The sequence below is a fragment of the Balaenoptera ricei genome, chromosome 1 (genome assembly GCF_028023285.1).
Source record: "Balaenoptera ricei isolate mBalRic1 chromosome 1, mBalRic1.hap2, whole genome shotgun sequence".
Taxonomy (NCBI): Eukaryota; Metazoa; Chordata; class Mammalia; order Artiodactyla; family Balaenopteridae; genus Balaenoptera; species Balaenoptera ricei.
In genome coordinates this window covers 44,611,763-44,631,159 of record NC_082639.1, presented here as the reverse complement: position 1 = coordinate 44,631,159, position 19,397 = coordinate 44,611,763, and the positions used below count along the sequence as shown (strand labels likewise).

The window sequence follows — 19,397 nt, the reverse complement described above, 5'->3', positions numbered from 1 at the left end:
TGGCTTTGAGGTCTGACCCCCCGACCACGTGGCCTGCTCTAATTTCCCAGGCTCTAATCTGCTCCCGGCTCCTAATGATGCAGCTCGTAATAGGATTGTGGCCTCCCTCTGGGGAAACCACGTGGGCCATGGCCGTGGGGCTGGCAACTAGCGCTTAGCAACCCTGACCACCTGCCGGCTGAGGAGCCAGAGCCCCCAGCCAGGACCCTGTGCCCGGGCTGGCCTCCCGTGCATGGAATGGTGCTGTGCCCCGGGCCAGCAGGCTGGGCTCGCCATGGTGCTGGGTGCCATCCTGGCACGAGGGCGGGACGTGTGCCGGCGGAATGGACTGCTCATTCTGTCTGTGCTCTCTGTCACCGTGGGCTGCCTCCTCGGCTTCTTCCTGAGGACCCGGCACCTCTCACCACAGGTCAGCCATGCGGGGCATCACGGGTCCCCATCTCGGAGGGCTGGGTGGGCCTGAGGGATCTGGGGGTCACATTCCCACTCCGTGGCTCCCTGATGACATGACAGCGGGTCACTTTGCCTCTCTGGGTCCCAGTTTTCTCCTCTGTAAAGTGGGTGTGATAAACGCATTGCAGGACTAGAGTGAGAGAGGAAGTGGCTTCACACCAGCATCTCCAGGTGAAAGAGAGGTAAGGATGCCTTGTTGGAATAACCACAGGCTAAGAGCTGTAGGGGAGGGAAGAATGGGATCCTATAAGCATGCAAAGCAGGCATCAGAGAATACCTCCTAAAGCAGCTCATGGGCAGAGCCGGAATGGGCATTCTAGGCAGAGGTAACAGCAGAAGCAAGGCAGAGGGGCATGAAAGGTTTGCGGGGGGCTGGGAGGGTGGGCAGGTGGAGCAAGCTGTTCACAGCAGCTGGAACGTACGCTGTGAGGCAGGGGCTAGAGCACAGGGGCCATCAGGCCTCTAGATCCCACCACCAAGCACGGGCTTGGGGCAACCACGAGAAGCTTTGAGCAGTGATATGGTCAGACCTGAGCTTGGAGACATCCCTCTGGTGCTGAGTGGAGGATGGGGTAGTGGCGGGACTGGCAGGGGGCCAGGTGAGGGGTGAGACATGACAGTGGGGATGAACAGGGCAGATCTGAGAACTGTTTACCAAAGAGGAAGCTTCAGGATGTGGAAGCTGATTGGATGCGGGGTTGGGGGGACAGGGAGGCAAGTCAGGCCCCCAGGGTTCTGGCCTGTGTAACTGCAAGGGTGACGATGCCTTGCCTGGGGAAGGGCCCTCTTCTCACTTAGCGCTCATCTCATGCGGGAGACGGAGGGACACTCATGCTGCCGAAGGCAAAACTTTTCTAACACTGTTAAACGGTAAGGAGGACTTTATTCAGGACTACAGTGATAGGTGTTAAGACTATGGCGACAGGGGAGAGTGATCAAGAGCAACTCAAATACGGCAACTGCAGCTGGGGATTTACAGCCAATGAGCGTAGTGCGGAGGTCAGTGACTAGAAAATTACTAAGAGGAGACATCAAGGATGGGGGAAGGGAGGTCTTGCTAAACCCACTAACAAGATCTTTGTTGAAGGCAGAGTTGGGGGGATTCTCACTAAATTGACTTAGCGGGGTTTTTGCTACAAATGGGTGAAGCAGGACGAAGAAAGGATGAGGCTTAGTTGAAAAGAGGGCTCAGAATGGCCGGTCTAAAGTTTGGTCAAGAAGAGTTTTTGTCAGTGGGCTCCTGGAAGATTCCTTATTTCATAATATTCCTCTTCCTGCAGTTCAGTGATATCTAATATGTTCTCTACAACAGGGGCTCAAAGCATCAGATTTCATCTTCCATCAAAAGGAAAACACGCCTCTCTGGGAATCGAGCCCGCTATTATTATAGTTACACTGTTAAGCTGCTGTCAGTTATTTAGGGAGAAGCATAGACTCTGGAGTCAGAGGAACCCTGAACTTGGACTCTACTAATGAATGGCTGTGTGGCCCTAGGCCAACTCCTGTCTCCTTTCTGGGGCTCAGTTTCGTTATCTGTAAAATGGAGGAGGGTGGGACTATATGTCTGCTAGAATTGCTGTGAGGAGTAAACAAGGATTCATCAGTGCCTGGATACAGCGGGTGCTTAGTGAGTGTTACTTTACTCCTCCCTCCCTTACCCACCTGTTCAAGTCCTACCTACGTCAAGAACCACCTCATAGATCCCGTATCTTATGAAAATTCTTCCAGACCTGCCCACATCTGCCCACTCTCCTCCCACACTCACCCCATGCTCATCCCTCCACTGGAACCCAGCTGCTGGAGGTCTTGCTTCAGAGCTGTTTGTTCAGAGTCTATTTCTCCCATCAGCCTTTGACTTGCTGACTATCACATGGGCTTTCTTGAACCAAAAGGTGAGCCTAGCTCAGTGTCACAGAGAGAACCCTCAACTAATGCCTGAATTAAACTGGCAACGGCACAAACAACTTGCAAGCCACTTTCTTTAATTTTCCTCAGCAACTAAAATATATTTCTTGCAGGAAGATTATTTTGTGAAAACAAATTGGAATGCCTATTCTTAAAAGCCAAACTCATCTGGCGCCTCCTTTGCCAAAGCTGCCTTCCCCATCTGTTTGGAAGCGCTAACGTGTTCTGGTCTGGATTAACCTGCCAGATAAATTGAAGGAAAGATGTGGAGTCCTAGAACAATTATTTGGCAGGAATTGGCTTTCTCAGCATCTTATTTTGAAATCCAGGAGTTGTTTATTTGATCTCTGCCTGTGACTCAGAAACCAAACCCTTCTTATTTTGTAGCTTATGCAACAAGGCAAAAATCATAAACAATATGCAAAATGGTAGAATGTCCTATTTGTGAAAAGAACTTACAAAATCACAAGATTTATCTTTGGAAATGAGTATCTCATTTAAAAATATAGATCATTTTGAGAGTTCCAGTTAAACCATGATGAATTTATAATTGCACCCATTTTTCTTTCCTTCCTGGGATACCACTAAAATTGTAGTAATGAAATTGTTTAAAAATATAAACTCCCAAGAACAAAGACAATACAAACGGAGACAACTGAGAAAAGAAGTCGAGGAATTACAATAAATTAGTTGGGAAGTGGATAGAGTTGAATGATCTCATTTAGTAGAGCACAGAAAGCTGAAATCTTGTGTCTGTAGAAGCAGAATGACAGCAGATACCACCTGAGTTTGTCTTGAGAATTCCAGAAGGGCTCTGGACCTAAAAGTGCAAGGCACTGCAGGAGGCAAGGGTTAAGCACGCAGCTGAAATCAGGGACGTTGGTTAGAATTTTGTAACTGGAGCAGTTCGACCCCTAGATCCCTTACAGTTCATGTAATCAGGGGACCCCTCATCCACTATCTCTATCCCCCTGCCTGTCCCAAGGAACCAGAGAAGCTTGACTTAGAGATGTTAGGCCCACCTGTAAATTTTGGGGGAGGGGAGGTGGTGAGGCGCATGCTTCAGGTGAATTAGTGGACATCTGCATCTTGAGCCTGGGGTCCCCATAAGACTGCTGTCAGCTGGGCTTAGGCACAGCCCCATCCCCCCACCTCCCACCCCCCACACAGCCAGAGGCAGGAAGGGACTTCTCTCACTGAAGCCTCAGAGGAAAGACCCCCAAATTCTGCTGTGAAGGGGAATCGTTCCCATCCCACCCTTCCCCCAGTGAAAAAGCTACATCTTCACCTGTTAGCCTTCCTTGAGGAGCCATCAGTTGACAAGTTCCACTCATGCACACAGAAGTTTAGTGTGTCACACTTATACACAAGCAGAAGCCAAAGTCAAAGCTGCTAATATGGAAGACAGAGACCAAACGAACAGAACAGTAGGTCTCTAGTGAAGCAGAGGCAATGCAGGGAGTAGAAGAAAACTTTTAAAACCTTTCCTCAAGTTCTTTGAATATATCAGAGAAGGTACAGTGACCATAAAATAGAACAGGGTGCAAAAAGAAGAAACGATTCGAGAACAAGAAAGAGCTTTGGGAAATTAAAAATAGATAAAGCTGCAGAAATCTCCCAGAAAGTAAAACAAAATGAGCTAAAAATAGAAAAATGTAAGAAAATTAGAATGTCTAACATTCAACTTACTAATAAGAGTTTTAAAGAGAGCTAACAGAAAAAAATGGAGAGAAAAATTTCACAGAGAAAACAGGAACATTTCTCTGAAGTAAAAGGTATGCACAGCACTATGAATTTTTTAAAAAGAAAGGAGAAAATCTCATACCATGGCACGTCATCATGAAAAGTACAGAAAAACTGGAGATAAATAGGTGATCCTTAAATGGTTCTGAGGGAATAAACTGGGTCTAATGTAAAGAATAGGAAGTAAGAATGGCTCCCAACATCTTAAGCAACACTGGAATCTGGAAGACAAAGAGGAAACACCTTTGAAATTTGGAGGGGAAATTCTTTAAACTAAGAGTCTTATATATAGCCAATCTATTATCAAAGTTAAAGGTAGAATAAAAACATTTTTACTATGTAAGACTCAGAAGTTTCTCTCCCATTCACACTTACTGAGGAAGCTACCAAAGGAGATATTCCAGCAAAACAAAGAAGTAAGCCAAGAAGGCAAGGGATCCAGGAAAGAAGGGTTCCGATATGGGAATAAGTCCCAGAATGACAGCGAAGAAGAGACCCATGACAACCACTGGGCCTAGAGAGCAATCTGTCCAACCTGGAACAAGAGGATGGAGAGCTCTGGCACTGAGGTCCCAGGGGCCTAGAAATGGACCTATGCGTTTGAGTATATAGAAAATACTGGGCTTCCCTGGCGGCGCAGTGGTTGAGAATCTGCCTGCCAATGCAGGGGACACGGGTTCGAGCTCTAGTCTGGGAAGATCCCACATGCCGCAGAGCAGCTAAGCCCGTGAGCCACAATTACTGAGCCCGCGTGTCTGGAATCTGTGCTCCGCAACAAGAGAGGCCGCGATAGTGAGAGGCCAGCGCACCGCGATGAAGAGTGGCCCCCACTTGCCGCAACTAGAGAAAGCCCTCGCACAGAAATGAAGACCCAACACAGCCATAAATAAATAAATAAATAAACAAGCAAATAAATAAATAAATAAATAAAATTTTAAAAAAAGAAAATACTATTGTTAGACATTTAAAAAGCGACGTTAAAGCACTTGGAAGAAATTAACGAGTGGCTCACAGTAAACAAGGTAAATGAAAAATCAGTCAATTCTTAACTTCAGGGAAAAACTTAAGGTTGTACAGAAAGGAGGCATGGTTGGCTCAACAGTGAGCAATATTTTGTGATCAAAATATTTTAAACCTTGACAATTAGTTTAACCAAAAATTGATATAATGGTGAAATGGTAGGAGGAAAAAAGGAGTAGGAACTAAGTCCTCATCTGTCATGGCAGGGAAGTTAATAGATGTCAACAAGATATATCTGGAAATAGTATTATAACCATATTATTTACAAATAACAATACTAAAGGAAAAACAGCTGGAGGGGTTGGGGATGGTCACTCCTGAGAAGTTGGGGTTAAGGATAGAGATGGGTGAGGAACGGCTGCCTTTTTATCATTATAGTGCTATCTAAATTAAAGAATATACACATGGATTAAAATTAATTCAAAAGACATAGCCACGATGGGTATATTTTTAAAAGTTGATTTTCTGGTGTGTTGGAAATGGTAGTAGAAGGGGACTAGGAGACCTGTTTTCCAGTCCTGCACTGTCACTAACTCACTCTGTGGGCAAATCACCTCCCTCTCCTGGCTCAGCTCCCTCATCTATAAAAATGAGCTGTCAGCTGAACTAGGAGATCTTTAAAACCCCTTCTCAGCACCAACATTCTATAATTTGCGACTTTTCAAAGCATCAGGCCAGTAACCAAGGGTTATGTTTGGCTTTGTGTTTAAAAAAAAAAAAAAAAAAAAGTTACAAGTACAAAAATCTAAGTCAGATGGTGTTTGAAAGTCCACATACTGGCCTCACCCAGAAGCTTACCCTCTGAGGAAAGTGGACTCAAGCTAGCATTGCCAGAAATAGCAAAATTGAACTAAGTTAAATGTAAAAAATTTTAAAGAGCACATCCAGTTAAACTTGAATTTCGGATAAACAACTAATAATTTTTAGTGTAAGTAAAGAACCAATATTTGTTGTTTATCCGAAATTCAAACTTAACTGGGCTTTGGAGCACCTTCCTCTTCGGCTGTCAGGTTCCAGTCATGTGACCTGTTACTCTGGCGACAGCTGACTGGGCAAGGACTTGGCGCACTAATCCAAGGGCCGGCAGATAGGCTGGAACCTGCAGCCTATGAGGAAGCCCGACGCGGGAACTCTGCCCAGTAAGGGCTCTTTAATATTGAGAGTGGCGTCTCACCAACCAATCCGATTCTGTCTCTCTTTCAGCATTTTAAATGCGAGCCCTGCTTCAAGGGTGAGGTAAGAATTTACGAAAGTGTGGGGCGAGGGAACCCAGTACAGAAGGGAAACTGACTCAAAAATGCTGTTTACGAGTCAGTCTTTTCATAAAGTAGACTGACAATTCCTCCAGTGCAGGAACTGTGCCTAATTCACTCTTGGGTGCCCAGTACGATGCCTGCCAAAGTATGGGCTGAATGAATGTGTGAACAGTACGCAGCCCTGCCCTCTCGCCAGTTATCATCTGTTACGTGAGACCGATTTGTAGCAAGGCTAGGCAGGTGAATGGTGCAGAGGTGGGGGAGAGCTGTTACCTACTGTGATTACTGACCATTTACGCTCATCCAGACCCTCTGCCAAGTGCTTTATGTGCATCCTCTCATTTAAGCCTCCCAGTGGCCCTATGAAGTGGTTATTACCCTCATGTTACAGATGAGAAAAACTCAGAGAGGCCGAGGAACTTGCTTAACGCCACAGCTACTTCTAGGGGGCCAAGGTTAGAATCCAAGTCTGCTTGGCTCCAAAGCCAGTGTTTTCTCCATGGACTCTGCTGTCCATGGGCTAGACGGGAGAATATGGATGAAATGGTGCTTTGAAGATTGTAAAGCAACTGTGAAGTCTGTACTACCTGCTATAACCCCAGCTCCTGCTGTGTTTTCAGGAAATTAGTTACTTCCAGTTTCCGGGAGAGCTCTTGATGAGGATGTTGAAGATGCTGATCCTACCACTGGTGGTCTCCAGGTGAGGGGCGGGTGTTTGGCTGGGAGGTCTGGGCTGGGGTTGCAGGAAGAGGATTCTGTACGGATTCTGTAGGTGCCCTCCTCCTGCTGTGGGCAGGCTGCAGGCTCTGGGTGGTGTGACTCTGGGGCCTTCATGGGAAGTAGGCTGTGGCACAGGCCGCTGGAGTCTGGGTCGTTCAGTGACACCAGTTGTTTCAGTCCCATTCAGTGGACATTTGAGTGACTTGAGTAAGTGATTTGGAGTCCTAGGATGTGACCTGACTCCAGGGTAGCTCGGGGCCAGGGAGTTCACGCTCTGTTCCCAGGGAGAGGCTCATTGTGGTGAATGCAGCAAGACATGGGGGAAAAGATGACCTTGGAGATGATCACGAGATGATATCCTGGCTCAACTGTGTGCTGTACTGGCTGTGGAACCTTGGACAGGTCAGACTTCTCTGAGCCTCCGTTTCCTCATCTGTAAAATGATAATAGTAACACCTACTCCAAAAGGTTGCTGCGAGGACTGTAGGAGGCTATCTATTTGCTAAAAGTTCAGGGGCTGATCACAGGGTATGAGGGCAGACAGGTGGGAGATTAAGTTGCAGGATGGGTTCTTCCTTGACCATGAAAGACCTTGAATGCCAGGCTAAAGAATTCAGTCTTTACCAGCTAGGGTGGGGCCACAGCAAATCCTTGGAGGTCACCTGGTCTCTACCACTGGTGTGCTGGTGACCTTGGGCAAGCCCCTGGTCCTCTCTAGGTCTCAGATTTTCCAGATGTGTAATGAGTTGGCGGCTCCAGATGGTGTCTAAGAGCCCTTTGCTCTGAGACCATGGGTTTGGAATCCTCACTTCCCAGGATTTGTGTGCAGGGAGGGAAGTGGACAAGCCTCTGAGTCCTGGGGGACATAGTGGGCTCGTTCCCCTGGGACAGGGTCATCAGCCTTCTCAACCTCCCTGCTGAGAACCCTAACCCTTTCCCTCTAGGGTGGTGGAGATAATGCTCCCCCGGCCCGGGAGGCCAGGTAATGGTGCTTTCTGCTGCCCCCAGGAGGCCTTGTCAAGCTCAGTTCGGCTTTGTGCAGGCAGCAGTTGGGTCTCTCAGGACTCAGCCTTCAAGGCTCTGCTGAAAGGCCACCTCCCTCCAGAAGCTTTCCCTGACTCCTCAACCCACTTCTGTGGTTGTCTCCTCTTCATGCATCTTTTGAGTCATTCACTGAGTCAGGGAATTCTGTCAAGGTCACCGGTGGTCTCCATATTGCTAGACCCAAAGGACACTCCGAGTTCTTGTTCTGCATGACCTGTCCACAGCAGTTGATACAGCAGTTGGTCACTCCTTCCCTCTTGAAACACTCCTCCCTATGGTCTTACACTCTCCGGCTTTGTCTGCTCTCTGCCCCCGCCAGCCGAGTTTCTCTCTCTCTACTCAACCTCTGAACGTTGTAGTTTCTCAGGCCTTTTCTCATCTGTCCTCATGGCTTTAACATACCACCTACAAGTCCAGCCCGTCCGAATATAGATCTCCCTCCCCAACCTCCCCTCTGAGTGCCACTCAAACTACCTACCTGACATTGCCACTTGATGTCTCACGAGGATTTCAATTTAGCGTAACCAACTTGAGATTTTACCCGCAAACCAGTTCCTTCTCCTGTTTTCTGCTTGTCAGTAAGCGGCAGCTCCATCTACCCAGTTATTCAAGCCTCCGTATTTATTCTCTTCCCCCACCCCCAGCTCTTCCACCAGCGACTCCAGCTGATTCTTCCCCCAGCTAGAACCCAGCATCATCCCTACCACAGGGGCAGACTCCACAGTGACCTCACTGCTCTCCTGGCTCTGGTTTTTGTTCCCCTCCCATCTGTTCTCCACCTGGTGGCCAGAATGATCTTGTGAAAAGCCAAGCAGGCCATGCCATTCATTCACCTAAAACCCTTCAGTGGCTCCCATGGCATTTAGAATAAACCCTTGCATCCTTAACGTAACCTTGGAGGCCCTGCAGGATCCTCCGTGCCTGTGTCCCACCTCATGTCATGCCTCATTCACTCCAGTCCCCTGACCTCTTAGTTTCCTAAGCAGACCAAACCCTTTCTCCGTCTCAGGGTCTCCACACATGCTGTCCCTTCTGCCTGGAGCACGCTTCCTCAATGCTTTACACGTCTTCCCCTTCCTCTTCCTTTAGATCTCAACTTCCATGTCACCTCCTTAGAAAGGCCCTCCCAACCTGTCCCCCTTCACCACCACCTTCACTCTCCCCCACTATGCCCACTTCCTTTTCCTGCACAGCACTTATTTTGTACTGTTATTCTATATGGATTCAATTGTTAACTTGTTTATCTTCCACTGGACTGTAAACTCTGTGAGGGCAGATACAATACTCTGTTAAGGTTCCACTCTGGCCTTCACACCAAATGCCTGGCTCATCGTAGGTGCTCATTAATACTTGCCAAGTGGATTAATGAATTCAGCAATCATGCACTGTGCTTTCTGGTACATGGCCCTGACCTGGGAGACTGATGAGAAAATAAATAATTACACGACGGCCAAGTAAGCGTGTCGATGCAGGAAGCACAGGACTCTTTTTTGTTGTTTCCCTTTTTCCCAGTTGTATTGCAATATTGTTAGGCAGCTTGATCATCCTTTATTGTGTTTTTTGTTTATTTATTCATTTATTTTTGGCTGCATTGGGTCTTTGTTGCTGCGCGCGGGCTTTCTCTAATTGCGACGAGCGGGGGCTACTCTTCGTTGCTGTGCATGGGCTTCTCATTGCCGTGGCTTCTCTTGTTGCAGAGCACGGGCTCTAGGTGCGCGGGCTTCAGTAGTTGTGGCTCGCAGGCTCTAGAGCACAGGCTCAGTAGTTGTGGCGCACGGGCTTAGTTGCTCCGTGACATGTGGGATCTTCCTGGACCAGGGCTCAAACCCATGTCCCCTGCATTGGCAGGCGGATTCTTAACCACTGCACTGCCAGGGAAGTCCCAATCATCCTTTATTGTTGACCTTACTTACTGCCAGGGCGTTGCCTCTTACTCAGAACTGAAATGCCTCCAAGGCAAAGGCCCTTGAATAGACCCTGGAGTCAGACAGACCTGGGTTCCCATCCTGGCCCTGCCATTTCCTTGCTGTGTGACCTTGGGCAAGTTATTTAACTTAAAATCCTGAAGTCGGAGTCAAAGGCCTGGGTCCTAGACCTGCTTCTCCACAAATCACGTGATCTTGGGGCAGGCACCCTCACCTTGAGTCTCAGTTTACCCAGGTTACCCAGTGACTTTGGGCCCATCCAGCTCTCTGAGTCCTGGCTCTCAAAGGTTTGGTCTCTCACCACCAGACTCAAGTGCTTTCTCTTGGCTGGAAATGAAATGTGGTATTAACTTGAGAAAAGCCAGTGTGTGCTCATATGTTTCATTTGTTTATTATACAGTTTCGGCTGGTTCAAAGCAACCGTGTCACTGAAAAATGGAAATGCTTTAAAACTTTCCTACTAAGGGAGAATTAAACCTTCTTGGGGGAAAATGACACATTTCTGAGCTCCAAACCACTCCATCCCTGAGCCCTCATTCCTTTAGCTTCAACTGGTCTATAATCCATCCGTCCATCCGTCCATCCATCCATCCATCCATCCATCGCCCACGGTCCCCTGATCTCTTGCTCCTGGCCAGCCCAGGGCGGGGCATCCCTATCCTCAAGGAGCAACCACTCTGGTGTGGCGGTTGTCACCCAGGACAGAGCAGAGTCACCAAAGCTACTCTGGAAATTCAGACATCAGGTCTCATGCCGGGCCTACTGAACCAGAACTGCCAAAGGGCCCAAACAGGTTTGTTTTAAAAGCTCCACAAGTGTTCTAATGGTTTGAAAAGAAACCCTGATGTCTTGGGATCAGGGCTTCTGACTGGATAGCTAAAGACCCTGGCATGAGCACTGCTGCTTTTCAGTCCCCAGGGCCCCCAAGCTGTACCCCACCAGGAGACAGAGGTTTCCTGCAGTGTAAATTGCTCCAGGGCAGTGGGAGGATACACATCAAGGCACATTTGCTTCAGTTCCAATAACCTGCAAGCCTGGGTCCCAAAGCCTGGCACCCATGACTCTAAATGCTCCCACCTCTTCCAATGGAACCTGCCACCCTTCCCTATGCCAAGCCTCTGGCATCAGGCTGGTCACCTCATTAGTCTCTAAGCATGCCACATACCACCTCTGCTCATGCTGCTCCCCTCCCACGAACGCCCTCTTCTCTTCATTAGTTAAGTCCCCCTCTGTGTTCAAGACCTAGATCAAGTTTCTTCCGTGAAATCCTCCCAGCTCCTCATTTACTGATAACTAGTGATGATGACCTGTCTCTATCCCTGATGCTGCTTTTAACCCTGGATGGACACAGTGTTGTTAGTTAAATGAATTCACACTCATAGCTGGCACACCACATTATGGAGTACAGACACCGTTTTTTGCACAGTAGTGACATAGAAATAAATTAGCATTCTTATCTGGACTAGCCACTCATGCTGCTGAACAAGAAGTGGCCCTGCCAACGGGCAGAACCAGTCGCCATGACCCCTGTCTGGAGAAGAGCCATGTGCACTGCTGTGTTTTTATGTGAGATACTGGGAGGGGGTCAGTTCATTTCCCCCTTGTCATTCACACTAACCTCTACCTGGTGGTCAGCGTAACAGATATTTGCAGGAGACGGAAATCTAATAGACAAGCAAAGAGAGAGGATGAGATGTAAAGAAGTATGGGCGGTAATGGTGGGGTTGATGTGAGGGGAGAGAAGACCTGTGCCTGCCTTGGAGGGTCTCACCATCGGCAGGAAGACAGCCACAGAGACACTTTGTTCCAGAGAATGGATCCCCAGGGGGAGGGAGGTGGGGCTTGTGGCCTGGGTTAGAGCCCAACTCAGTCATTCTTCCCACAATCTGGCATCTTCCAGCTCGTGGGCCTCTTTTTTCTAGAATCCACTCCAAACCAGCCCCCAGCCTGACACCCTCCTCAGACAGGCACGCGCAGTCCAGCAGAGGGCCACCTACCCTTGGCCAGTTGTGGCTTTGTAAGGCACAGTGAGGGGGGTGAGCAGGCAGCAGAGGTTCCAGGGGAAGAACAGGGGCTCTGGAGTCACTCACTAGATGTGTGAACTTGACCAAGTCTCTTAGCATCTGAGCCTCAGTGACCTTATCTGTAAAATGGGAAGAACACCTCCCTCCCTCGCAGGGTTATTCTGAGAATGAAATAAGATAATGCACTTGAAGCACCCAGCATAGCTCCTGATACATCACCAGTCTTCTCCAAGGCCCAGATGAGATGTTTCATGAAAACCTCTACCTCTGTTTCTTCTCTCAGCAGGCAGCCCCTTGGGGTGACCTCTTCCTTCCTCATGCTCCTTTAGCACCTGCAGGTTACTTGTCACTTCGTCTAGAAAGTCTCCCTTGACTCAGGTATGCTTGGGTGCTCCCTCAACATTGATACAGGTACAGTGCATGTAGCACTCCTCCATCTGAGTCCTGCACATCTGTGTTCACAGCGGCCTTTGCAGGGGCATGGACCACACGTCTCCATATAGCACATTGTCACCTTGCCCAGAACCACTCCCCATGCCATGATTGTCAAAGCCTCCTCATTTTCCATGAATTCCTAGTTCTTACTGCCTCTTGATTTTCTCTGCCCTCACATTCCTACAAGCAGTCATGAGGCACAGCCTTTGCCAGTTTCCCATTCAAGTATATTTCCCTTGCTTCAAGCAGTTCCGAAATTTTGCAACTTCACCAACAGTTGGGAGCAAGATCACAGGTGAGGATCACATTTAGAAGTGTAAGCCCTTCAGCTGTCTCTTGGTTCTTTCTTTCTCTCTCTGTATATTAGCTATCTATTGCTGTGTAACAAATTTCCACAAACTTAGTGACTTAGCACCGTTTACTATCTACCAATTTCCATGGGTCAGAAGCCCAGGCATGACTTAGTTGGATCCTCTGCTCGGAGTCTCACAGGCTGCAATCAAAGTATCATCTGGGCTGTGTTCTCATCTGAAGGCTCAGCCAGGGAAGAATCCACTTCCAAGCCCATTCAGGTTCTTGGCAGAAATTATTTCCTTGTTAAAGGCTATCAACTGGAGGCCACCCTCGGGTCCTAGAGGCTACCTGTAGTACCCTGCCTTCTGGCCATCTCCAAAGGCAGTTCCCAACATGCCTCTTTGCTTTGTCAAGGCCAGGAGGAGGATCCTCTCTCTCCAGTCTTCTAAGACAAAGTCTAATATAACATAATCATGGGAGTAATATCCATCACCTTTGCCATATTCTATTAGAAGCAAGTCACAGGTCTCACCCACACGGGGGGGGGGATTACAGAAGGGCATGGGTCACTAGGGGTCACCCTTAGGGTGTGTCCACCTCTTTTCTCTCTCCACACCTTCCTTCTCTCTACCCTTCTTCCAAGACCAGCCAGAAATACTGCCCTCCTTGTCTTTATAAGTCACCTCCACTCATGCCCTGTTCCTGGAGTGGGGTTAGGTGGACGTGTTGCTCAGCTTCTGGTCCAAGTGGCTCATCAGGGAATTTCTTCTGAACCCCCTTACCATAAAAAGAATCCTGAAGAATTTGAATTCACCTCTTTCTCAGGGACATCAAGGGTCTGGTACATAGTAAGTGCCTAAGAACTGCTTATTAAATAAATAAAGAACAGTGGAAGGAAAGTTGAAGCAGAATTCAGGGAAGTTTTATGACCTTCATTTGAAATGACCCTTGGAGGATGATTAGGAGTTGTCTTTTTTAAAAGGTTGGTACTTTAAAAAGTTATATAAGCAAATTACAAACATTGTGGATAACAACAACAAAAAATCCTGTCATTCCACAACCCTAATTCTGCCACTGTTCTTCTTCCTGTAAATGTTTGTTCTTGTCATTCTTAGTAGTGAATTCACTAGGCCCAGGGTGTGGTCCCTGGCTGACTGGTTCAGAAGCTCAACCTCATCTGAGTCCCTGAGCTGGTCAGGCCTGTCCTCTGATGCTGACAAGAGGCAACCAAATAAACCAAATGCCAATTTATTCATCCACAGAGATAAATACAGTTGCCAAGGGGGACGGATGCACACAGCCCCTGGCCAGAGCATTTCTCCCTATAGGCTCATCACTTGGGGACCCCGCTGGGTAAATCTGTTTGCTGGCAGGACAATTTAATTATTTAATGGTACGACCAGTATGAGTCCAGGTTTGCCATTTTCAGTTAGTTTCTGGGGCCCCAGGTGGTGGAGTTCCATCCTATGTGCATTTAAATTTAGTGAATTCAATTACATATGCTATGAAAAAGAGAGAAAATCATTTAAAGGAGACAAGTGGCTTCCCCCATTCGAAGAGCTATGTCCAGGGTGAGTGTACCATGGGAGAGCTGGGTCTGCCTCACTCTAAGCCAGTCTCAGTTCCCAAGTGCCTTTCAGAGTGAGCATCTCCCCACATCATTATTGTGATTCTAGGCCATGAAGAGAGGGTTGTTTGGTTTCCTTTTTACATCATGGCCTCTAAGTGTATGCTGACTGCTTCAGCTGGTGTTCACCTTAAGAAACAGCAGCCCATTCCAAAACTGGGAGGAAACCTGTCTTGAATGAAATTATATACCTCCTGAACTTAACGAACAAATTAAGGGATCTTCAAGGGCAAATTTAATTATGAGTGGTTTTTGCTTTATATACTGACTTGAGAACTGAATGTGCTGAATATGGTCCTACTTCTCCTCTGTACAAGGAGGAAGCCCAGTGTCTTCCTCTTGAGGCCTGCATCCATTGGCCAAGGTCAGCTGATAAGTAGGTAAAGAGAGAACTGGAACATCTGATCTTGCCACTAGCCCTGTTGCTCTGGTTCCTTCCATATGGTGTCGCTGTTGAACACAGGTCTTGCATGGCTTGGTTCAAGCCTGAACATGGCCCCTTGCAGTTACATGTCCCTGCTCAAGCCACAGGGATGCTCTGCTCTGGCCCCTAGATCACACCAAAGAGCTCAATTGTTGTTCCTCAAAGCAACCTCAGTCATGCCCTGAGCTTAGCTCCCTGGGGTTGATCCCTGAGTCCATTTTCCATCCTGGTGGGTTAGCCCTGGAGACCTTTAGTGCTGACAGACCTTGGTCATGGGCACTCTAGTATACCCTGATTCTAACTTCAAATTGCAAGGAGCAGGGGTTGGGGGTCTTAGTCTCTTTTTTCTCGGACGGCTCCTGAGCCTCTCATGCAGATTGGTGCCCCTTTCCATCACTCTACAGATCTTAAGGTCTCAAGGAGGGGTACTTCCATCAAACCGCAAATCTCTCCCTTCCCCTGGACAATGTGTGCCTTCTTGCCTTACATTTGCCATTTGAAAAATTCTTCTAAAAACAAAATCAACTGCAAGGAGACTTGCTGTCTCTACCTTTGAACACAAAAGCCTCAGACAAAATTTAGAAAACTCTGCCTCATGTTACATTGGCATAGGAACTAGTAGTCTGATGATTAGGACCTGCCATGGCATTGTCATGTCCTTGAACTAGGGCCCCTCTTCCATGGGTGGTACTTGAACGGTGCTGAGTACTTTGCCACTCTCCACTCTCTTCTCTCTGCTCCACTGCTGACTGATTCCATGCTAATTACACCTTCTTTCATTAGAAAGTCAAGCCTTTGGAGCCTTCCTTTCCCATTTTCTCCCTGTAACACCACTTGTTGCTACTCTGATCCCTTTTGCTTTTAATTTATGGTTTAACCCAAAGAATACTGGCAACTTTCTGTTCTTTTAAGTTCTTGGAGGAAACCTTACTGTTACTCCTGCAAAAGTATGTCTACTTTTTTTTTTTTCATTCAACATGATATAAAAATGCCCATGCCACACCCTCATCTTTGTAATCACATTTCACTGGTCCACTCAGAGGCTGGAGCAGAGGTTGCAAAGCCCTTTTCCTTTTACTAGACACTCAGGATGCTGCTGGATTCCCTGCTGGGGCATCACTATGCCCCAGGATTCTAGATGTACCTCAGCCTCTGTTATTTACCACACTCTTCACCTCGGCCATAGAATGGACACAACGCCATCTGCAGATTTACAAAGAAATTCCCAGTAGGTGCTGTGTGTGTTGGGGCCAGGGGGCATTTTGTCCCCACTGAGGCTGGAGTTTGCTTCTAACGTTGGGAAGTCAACTGAACCTTGTTTTCACACATCCCCAGGCAAGAGCAATGCAAGGAACCAGGGGTGGGTCAAACCTGCATCTGGATCCAGCTAGGGCCTCCAAGTCTCCACTTGCTTTTTGCCAAACCCTCCTCTCCCCTCATTCTTCAATTTCTTAAACCAGGCATCATTCAAGGAAAACTGAATCCATGTGTTTGTGATTCACTGATGCTGAACATGGCAGATGTTTTGTAAGCTCTACATCGCAGCAGAGAAATCCAAGGGCGTGTGTGGGTTGGTATGTGAATGTGTGGTGTGGGTCTTTACATACATGTATGTTGTGTGTATATGTGTGTGCATCTGTATGTATTGCTTTTCTTTCCATTGTAAGAATTTTAAACTGATTTTTCTTAGAATCAGGAAGTCACGTTTGGCCAAAGAAACCCAACACTCCCTTCTCCCCCTTCCTGAGGAGCTCTAGTTTGGCAGAAAACTCCCAGACACCCACGTTCTAGCTTACTGGAGATGGTCCTGGGCCAAGCAGCCGTCGGAGTCTGGTTTGGGAGCCAGTGTGCCGGGGGCAGCTGCCGTGGGCGTCCCAGGATAGACAGTGAGTGGGAGAGGGCAGGAGGAATGGGCAGCCACGGCTTCTGCAAGCCATGGGGCAACTGTTCTTAGCAGAGCTCTGCTGACCTCTCTGATGGGAGCCCTGGGATAGCTCTTTGGTCCTCTTGCCCAGTCAGCTGATTGCCTTACTCATCAGGAGGGGAAACGTGGCCCAGCTGTGGGCTGCGCGGGTGGGATCAGACCATCATCCTGGTGACTCTGAAAAACTCCCAGATTTTATCACCCATCACAGACTCCCGTGCTCTTTCCCCCTTCCAGTTAGAGAATTCCTATTCATCCTTCAGGGATCCACTCAGCTGCCACCTCCCCTGGGAAACCTAGCCTGATTCCCAGGCCGGGCTAGACCCTGCTTCTGGCCTCTCTCAATCCCAGCCACGACCCAGGGTTTTGTGTTGTCCAGACTGCAGGTCTCTCCACCGACCTGAGGACCACAAACCCACCTCCTTCGTTCCTGGGACCCCATAGCACACAGGGCAAGTGTTCAACATGGGGCGTGCTGGGGACCTCGCTGTGCCTGGGGAGGTGGGTGAGGTTTTGGAAAAGCTCCTGCTACTCTTCTCTGTGGAGACACTGCGCGGAGAGGGTCTCGTTTGAGTGCCTGGGGCAGGCAGGCCCGGCCAGGGCCTCTGGGGAGTGGACACCAGCAGCCCTGATGGAGGAGGGAAGGGAGGCAGGGGACCTGTGTTTCCTCTGGGTGGGGTCTTTCCCTCCTGCTGGAGCAGGGCTCCTAACCATGGCGTAGTGGCACTGGTCGTAAAAACCCGTGACGGGCAGCCCAGGGAAGTCATCCCTAATGGTGGAAGCGACAGTCTGCGACCGTAGAGCAGAGTAACGGTCACCCGTGGGAACACCGTTTCCCTCCCACCTGCCATTCTTTGCCTTGTGGGAAAGAAAGGGGTAGGGGTTCCGCTCACGTGGATTGGGAACTGGATCGACCCTTATTACACTCGGGAACGCAGCCTTTCCAGTGGAAAGGGGTTGAGACTGGTCGATGGTCAGATGTGAGCTCTCGGAGGGCTGCAGCTGAGGCTCCTCCAGCTTTTGCTTTTGATTGAGTTCAAGCTTGTTATTTTTGAGTTCCCAATCGATCCCCTTCCCATGCCCAGGGGCCTGGGAAGGAGAGACCTGCAGAAGGCAGTTGGGGATGCCAGGGTGGCAGCATCGCCCCAGGCCCATGCCTGTCTCTGTGCCGCCTCCTACTCCTCCCTCTCCCACCCCACCTCCCACCCTCTGAGCCCTGCACTCCCTCCCCACCTTCCTACCTGCCTCCATCCCGTGGAATCTAAAGTGGAACCAAAGAGGTTTGGTCTGTGTGGCTCCAGAGGGCAGGGCTGGGCCCAGTGTGGAAATTCTCTTTCCTGGAGGCAGATTTCATGCTAATAAGCATAACTAGCCCACAGTGGAGGTAGTGAGTTCTCTGTCCTCTGAGGTGTGCAATCAGAGGTGGTAGAGGAATTTCTGCCCTTGGGAGGGAGTGCTGGGGCCAGATGACCCAGACCTTAGCCAAGTGGGAGTCTGGGCCTCCTGCCTCAGGTCTTAGAAGGAGTTGGCTTGAGGGTGGGGCTGTGGCAGGGACAACTGGGAAGCGTAATTCGGTGCTAACGTAGCACTTGCTGTCAACTGCTGGGCCTGTCGTTTGCTCAGGGGGAGGGAAAAGACCTTAATATTTGGAAGGGCTGATGAGACTCCCATGGAGCTCCAGACGCCTCCGTCCACTTGCCTGTCAGGTGGACTGCCTGCAGCTGCACCCAGGGGCCAGCTTGGGAGAGCCTCCCTGACTAGGGCACACGAAGCCAGAGCCCAAGGATTTGGCTCCTTCCTGCCTTTAACTTCCTAGTGCAGGATTTTGTGACTATGGATGTTGTCATGCTGGTAGACCAAGGTTCAAATCTACTTACTCACTGTGTGACTTTAGCAAGTTGCTTGCACACCTCCAGTGACTGGGAGTTCACTACTTCTCAAGGTGGTCCCTTCCAGGATGGCACAGCTCTGTTTGCTAGAAAGTTATTCCTGGTGCTGAGCTGAGATCTGCTTCCCTGTGGCTTTCTGCATCAATCCCAGTGTTCCCAGGGTCTGCTCTGCTGTGCTCCACAGCCCCTGCCCTCCAAGCTGGCAGCACTGTCCCCTGCCACCTACCCCAGCTGCCCTCTATGGGACACACACCTCCCTCCCCTGTCCCTTTCCCAGGGGGGTCTTAACGTCAGGGCAGGTCCGTGGCCTCCTCAGCAAGCCCTCCGGGCTTCTAGCCCCACAGGCTGAGGGCCCCCCACCCCTTTGGCACCCTTATTCCTCAGTGACTCACCAAGCTGGCAGCAAACAAACCCCCAAAGTCCCCCTCCCACGTGCTGCCACTGCGGCTCAGGCCCCCCCTTCACCCCAGAGCTTGTGCTCTCCGAGCTGTTGAAGCCAAGCATGGCTCTGCACGTGTCCGTGTTCATCTTCATCATGTCAGTCAGAACTGGCCTGAGGTCTGCTTAGTTCCAACTCCCTCATCCAACACATTAGCTGTTCCTCCCAGCTTCCCAACCTCTACAAATCTGGTCCACATGCTGTCGGTGCCCTTGGCCAAGGCATTGATAAAAACAACCAGGAAGGAGAGGGCTGAAGGGAGAGCCCCAAAGTAC

The 19,397-nt window shown here is 49.1% G+C and overlaps 1 protein-coding gene across 2 annotated transcripts in view; it reads left to right on the top strand.

Moving 5' to 3' along the window:
• Positions 1-232: 232 nt before the first annotated feature.
• The window catches only part of SLC1A7 (solute carrier family 1 member 7), a 45,730-nt gene continuing 26,565 nt past the window's right edge, over positions 233-19,397 (top strand). Inside the window, exons 1-2 of one of the 2 annotated variants that reach the window (XM_059922689.1) lie at positions 233-409; positions 6,998-7,077. In XM_059922689.1, coding sequence (XP_059778672.1) covers positions 233-409; positions 6,998-7,077 — 257 coding nt within the window. The remainder of the gene's footprint in view (positions 410-6,997; positions 7,078-19,397) is intronic. The other variant, XM_059922697.1, reaches the window with a different exon arrangement.